The sequence below is a fragment of the Neophocaena asiaeorientalis genome, unplaced genomic scaffold (genome assembly GCF_003031525.2).
Source record: "Neophocaena asiaeorientalis asiaeorientalis breed wild unplaced genomic scaffold, Neophocaena_asiaeorientalis_V1.1 scaffold1247, whole genome shotgun sequence".
Lineage (NCBI taxonomy): Eukaryota > Metazoa > Chordata > Mammalia > Artiodactyla > Phocoenidae > Neophocaena > Neophocaena asiaeorientalis.
The window spans coordinates 441667-447666 of record NW_020174329.1 but is presented as its reverse complement, the minus strand read 5'-3'; the positions used below and the strand labels follow the sequence as shown (position 1 = coordinate 447666).

At 60.9% G+C, this 6000-nt stretch overlaps 1 protein-coding gene across 1 annotated transcript in view; it reads left to right on the top strand.

Moving 5' to 3' along the window:
* Window positions 1–4673, top strand: part of KCNAB2 (potassium voltage-gated channel subfamily A regulatory beta subunit 2) — a 44729-nt gene extending 40056 nt beyond the window's left edge. Inside the window, exon 13 of the mRNA XM_024756151.1 lies at window positions 1741–4673. Within this exon, the coding sequence (XP_024611919.1) occupies window positions 1741–1830 (90 nt within the window). The 3' untranslated portion in view covers window positions 1831–4673. The remainder of the gene's footprint in view (window positions 1–1740) is intronic.
* Window positions 4674–6000: the final 1327 nt, after the last annotated feature.

The window sequence follows — 6000 nt, the reverse complement described above, 5'->3', positions numbered from 1 at the left end:
GGGGGGAGCCGTGGACCCAGGTTGAAGGGGGCCGTAGGGTAGCCTTGTTGACAAAGTGACTTGTGAGCAAAGGCTTGAAGGATGAGGAGTGGGCAGTGCAGATACTCGGGAAGAATGCTCCAGGCTGATGTGAAGGCGCAGGGTGGGCACGAGCCCAGGACAGCAGTGAGGCCAGAAGGCCGGGAGCAGAGGGGCAGGGGCGGGAGATGAGCTCGGCGTGGGGGCAGACCCATGGGCCACCGCGTGCCCTCTGAGGACTTCCGCAATGGTCCAGTGAGATGGGAGCAGAGGAGGGGCAGGGTCCAACTTAGATTTTAAAAGGCTCCCTCTCGCTCTTTGGCTGCTGAGTGGAGGAAAAAGTTTGGGGAGCAGAAGGGAAGCACGGAGATTGCTGGGAAGTGATGACACTGTTGGGGCGAGGGATGGCCGTGGTGCAGATGGACAGCTGGTTGGATCATCTGGATGTTCTGGAAGATGGACCAACAGGACTGGCTGACAGACTGGATGTGAGGGTGTGGGATAGCAGGTCAGACAACCCCTGGGGTTTGTCACCTGGAAGGGGGATGTTGCTGTTGGCTGAGGTCAAGACGGCTGGAAAAAGCAGTTTGGGGGTGTGGATTATCAGGTGTTCTGGTCCTGGAACCTGCATTTTATGCCGTCGCTGTCCTTCCATTTGAGGGGCAGAGCTTAGACCAGGGCAGGTTCCCTCTGCCCCAAACCTTCTGGAATACAGAAGCAGCATGGCCCCCATCTGCTTCAGGAGCCGCATGCAATGAGAGCAGGACAGTCTGGGGCCGGCGGGCGGCTGGAAGAATGTCCCCCTGTTACAGAACTCAGGTTCAGCTGCTCGTCGCTCAAGAATCCGAATACTGAGACTTCCCTGGAGGTCCAGCGGTTAGGACTCTGCCCTTCCACTGCAGGGGGCACGGGCTCTATCCCTGGTTGGGGAACTAAGATCCCACAAGCTGCATGGCACGGCCAAAAAAAAGAAAAATCCAATACTGAGAGACAAGTGTTGGGTAAAAGGAAAGGTAGCTTTATTGAGGAAGCTGGTGATCCGGGGAGAAAGTGGACTCACGTCCCAAAGATCCAATTTCCCCGTGTTGATCAGGGGGCAAGAGCTTTTAAAAGGGAGTTTCAGGGGTGCTTTATGGGCGGAGGGAGGAGGCTCTGTACAGAGCAGCACAGGCAGCTCTGACGGTCCTCTTGAAGCTGGTCCTGTGGTCATCTGGGCAGGGCCACCTGACTGTCTTAAGTACGGTTAATCTTCAGTTCCAGGCTCAGTTTGTTCCCGTTTCCCTGAGGCCAGTTCTTGGAATTGTGCATGATGGAGCAGCCTATTTCCTGGCTACAGTCTGGTCATCATGCGGTTACTTTTTACACCTGGCGGGGGTTTCAGTGGCTGCAAAACAGCTCAAACGACATGGCTCAGAATATGACCTATAGCCCTTGCGCAGGGACTAAAAGCCCTTGACTTTGTTTAATGGCTAAACCATTCTTATCTTGTCCCGTTTGACTGCTTTTCTTTGCTTTTTCATTTTCTCATTTCTCCGATTAAATTTATTCTTGGGCTAAAGTTCTTCTACAGATAAGAAGCAGGCATGGGATGTTGTGGGGTGGAGGGGTGGAGCTGTGCTCCAGGAAGGCCCCATAGGGCCCTGCTCCGTTACACCCCACCTCACCTGCAGGCCAGGCCAGTCTTGGTGGTAGATTCTGAATAGCTCCCATCTTTGCACACAGGTCCTTCCAAAACTGTCGTCTTCCATTATCCACGAGATCGATAGCATTTTGGGCAATAAACCCTACAGCAAAAAGGACTACAGATCCTAAGAAGCCCCCGGCCGTTTGCCTGGACGGTTTCCGTTTCCCTCCTAGCCTCTCTGTTAGCTCGCTTAAGCTATTTTGAAGCCAAGTCAAGAGTGTGGTTTGCTTCAAAAACAAAACAACGCACCAAGATGTCACCGGGAGAAGACTGCAGAAGTCGCTGCCACACACCACCCGCTGCTTCGCAGGACCGCTGTCGGGTTCGTGTCAGGGAGTCGGCATTGATTCGGAGGCACTCGTGCAGTCCCACCCAAGCCTGCCGTCTCTGCTCCTCCAGGAAACCACCGTGTTTTTGCCCAGCCATGGGCCGTCTCAGAGACTCAAGTCCAGGCCAGGCCAAGACCAGCTGGGGCCTGGGGGCAGGCAGAGCCGGCCTCTCCTCTGCCGAGAACCCCACCCGGGATTGGGGAAGGGAAGAGGAAGCCGGGTCTGCCTCTTCCTGTGGCCTCTCGGCGGGGCCCTGGTCAGGGCAGGCCTCCCTCTGGGGTCTCCCTCATTCCCCCTCTTGCCAAGGGCTCCAGGTACTTTCCTCGGGCCTGACCTCGGATTCTTCCCCCAGCCCCTTCTCCCAACCACCCGCCCCAGTGTGTCTCCGAGGGGCCTTCCGAGCTGCCCCTTGACCCCGCCCCCCCCACCGGCCACCTTGCTGGCAGGGGCAGGGATCCAGGGAGATTCGCCCTGCAGTTTGGGACGCACAAAAAGTTGGGGGGCTCTGATTTCAAGCTCCTCGTCCCGCTGGCTTCCTCCCCGCAAACAATTGATGAGCCCCAGTGCCTGGGCTCCAGTCCCGGTCCCTCCAGGGCCCTACCTGCCCTCCCTCCCTGCCAGGCGCCCAGTCCTCCTACCCTCTGTCCTCGCCCCAGAAGGCCCCGAGGTCACACGTGCTCAGCCGGACTGTGGCTGCTGACCACACACCAGGTAGCCAGCCTCTGCTGCGCCTGGGGGGTGGTGGCCTTGGGGTCTGCAGAGAGCACGTGCTGGGACCCTTTCAACAAGGGAGAGTCCCTGGGGTTTTCTGTGCTGTGTGCCTGGGGCCTGGGGGCCAGCCAGCAGCAGCCCCTGCGGTCTAGGAAAAGACCCCGGGAGCCTCTGTGGAGCAGTGTCCCCTGTGAGGCCTCAGACCAGGTGGGTGGGGTGAGGTGCTCTGTCTTGGGTGCTCAGAGCTTGTTACCAGGACAGCAGTGCCACCCCCAGGACACCTCCACACAGCCCACGAAGACGGAGGGATGGCTGGGGTCGGTCATTCCTGTCCACACCAGCCCCCCCTCCCCCCAAGCCTGGAACAGACTGGGGACAGGGAGGGAGGGCGGGACATTCACAAGTGTCAGTCCCTTTGTAGCCGGGCCTGGGGCTGCAGGGATGGAGGCGGGGAGGCGGGCCGGCCGCCAGCAGGCGCAGCCCCCATAGTCCTGAGCGGCACCCAGCCTTTGCTGGCCGTGGTGGGTGGGAGTTGGGGGCCAGGCTCTGCAGATGCCCCAGCGCACCGAATACGGGCCCTCGTGCCCTTGGGCAGACACAGCCCATCCCGCTTTGCCCTTCAGAGAGGCCCCTCCCTGCCATTATTCTCAGAGGGGCCGCCGTCCAGTCCTGGCTGAGCCGAGGCCTGGGAAACTGGCTTTAAGAAAGCCACAAAAGTGGGGGGAGGGGGGACCTTCTTCCACTCCTGACCTTTGTGCTGGCCCTGGAGTCTGGAACCTTCTCCCTCTTTGTAGGACCAGGCCCCTGGGGGTCGTCTTCACCAAGTCCCCTGCACACTTCAGCCGGTGGGTGTGGGGAGGGGACAAGCCTGTCCCAGCAGAATCCCCAGCCACTGCCCACCATCACACGGTGGGATCTGGCTCTGAGGACAGGACACTGCAGTGGGGCGGCTTTCATCCCAGGCCCATCCAGGCAGGGACCAAGTGCTCTGGGCCAGGCAGTCCCAGCAGCTGGCCGTGCTCAGGGGCCAGGTTACCGGCCGCTCATTGGCGAGATGGCTGGGCCCTCTCCACACTGCTGTCACCCTGCCCACCCACTGCTGGAAGAGGGACCAGGGCGTGCAGTCGGGGCCGAGGTCGGGACTGCCACCCCCCAACCCCATGAACCACACCTATGAAGGCCGAGCCCGCTGGCGGCACGTTTCCCAGACGGAGGGAGACAAGGGCCCCCAGGGTTGAGCTCTACCAAGGCCTAAGTGCCCAGCGCAAAGACCCAAGCAGCTTCCCGGCCCTGGGGCACCATCCACGGCCTGGTTCTGTATCCCCGCTGCAAGTGGGTGTGGGGGGATGCCACCCTGCTTCCTGAGGGAGGGTCCCCCGACTTCGGGGGTGCTGGAGTGGGGCCCAAGGGCGGTCAGAGCCTGGAAACAGAAGAGCTGGGCCGAGGCAGGCCCTGGAGGGGCAGCCTGGGCCCCCCTGGCACGGGTTTCAGACCAGCCAGCCACACCCTACCTGCTTGAGGGGAAGCCCGCCAAGAGCCCCACCTGCCAGCCAGCCTCTCACCCTCCCCTTGAAGCAGAGTTTTTGCCCCCAGGGGTCCACCTGGCAGTGCCCCACACGGGAAGAAGGCCCAGTCTGGGTCAGGGCAGGACCAGTCTTCCTTGCTAACGACACACAGAGCCCCCAGCATTTTTCACCCTGAATCTATGGCAAATTCGAGGTCCCGAGGACGAGATGGGGGCTTGCTCTGTCTTCTGTTCTCTCCAGTCATGTAAATAATGTGCTACTTTTCTCTCCCCGCCTTTAATGACTGTGGCTCCTTAGCTAACTGCATCCCCTACACAGGCAGAGATGCCATATGCCTCGCACTTCCAAATGACACTCAGTGGAGACGCGGCGCCGTATTTATGGAATGACAAAATAAAACCCGAGCCCGTCAGGGTCTGCTCCCCTCCTTTGCGGGGTCCTCGGGGTCAGGGCTGGGCCAAGGGCAGTGGGAGGGAGAGGAGGCTGCCCCCTGCAGAGGCCAGCCGACGGGGGCTGAGCAGAGGTTGGGAGAAAGGGGCCCTGGGGGAGAGGCAAAGATGGGGCACCGAGACCCCTTCTCTCCCGAGTGATTCAGGGGTGGAAGTTGGTGGGAGGCTGCTAGACCCGCCTGGGGACAGAGGTCAGGGTCCAGGGAGGCCTGTGGGCTGTCTCCAGGGGCTCAGTGTTCCTCTGAGCAGTGCTGTTTCAGGGGGCAGGTGGGAGGGGCGGGCACCACCCCTGAACACCCCTTTTTGGGGTGTCCCCTTCCCAGCGAGCCTTTCAGCCTCATGGGGCCGTGTCTCCTCAGGTGGGAGGTGGCTTCAGATGACATCCCCCTCACATCCTTCCCCAGCCACCCCCACCCTAGATCAGTGAGAAGCTAGGAAAACACTCTTTGATCCAATCCTTTCCCAAAGGATTTATTAAAACACAGAAAACCAAGACATACACGGAGTACAAAGTAAAGGGAACCGGGTCGGTTACAGTCTTTGTCGAGCCTCCTACACATCCTCCCGAGGACCGGACAGGTGACTACACACAGGGGCTCAGCCTCCAGCTCCGGCTGCCTGGCTGGGACCGTCCCGACTCGCCCCAGCGCCCCGGCCCCTTCACCAGCTGGGGGCTCTACCAGGCAAGGGGCCGGCCCCCTCTCAGCTGGGCCAGGTGCCGGCCTGGGGGCAGGCGTCTGCTCCCTCGACCTCCCACGCACCGATGCACGGTGGGCCCCTCCCCTCAACCCCAGGCACAGAGGAGCCATGGGAGGCTCAGGCTCCCAGCTCAGTATCAGGGGTTCAGGACACACACACACCCAACGGGCCCTTTCTGGGTTACCGCACCTAAAAAAATACTTTGTTTAAAAAAAATCTGAAAACTAAGAAAAAAATCCCAAAACACAAGCCAGTGACTTTGGGCTGACGCACCACAACTGTAAGCTTGCTGGAATAAAACGGGCGAGAGCCGGCTTCCGCCACAGGGACGGTGGCCGGTACGGGACAGCTGCAGGCACGGGGCGGGCGCCCCGGACCGCGGCCCCCGCCTCCAGCCGAGCTCCTTGCTGCCACCCCACTCTGGGCACACTCCGGACGTCCCCGAGCCGACCCCTCAGCATCTACACGATCCCCTCGGGCCCTCAGCGCTCCTGGGACCCGACACCCGGCAGCAAGGGCTACAGGTGTCCCTGGGGAAAGGCTCAGCCAGCCCCTGACCTGGCCCAGGGAGTCCCCAGAGGACC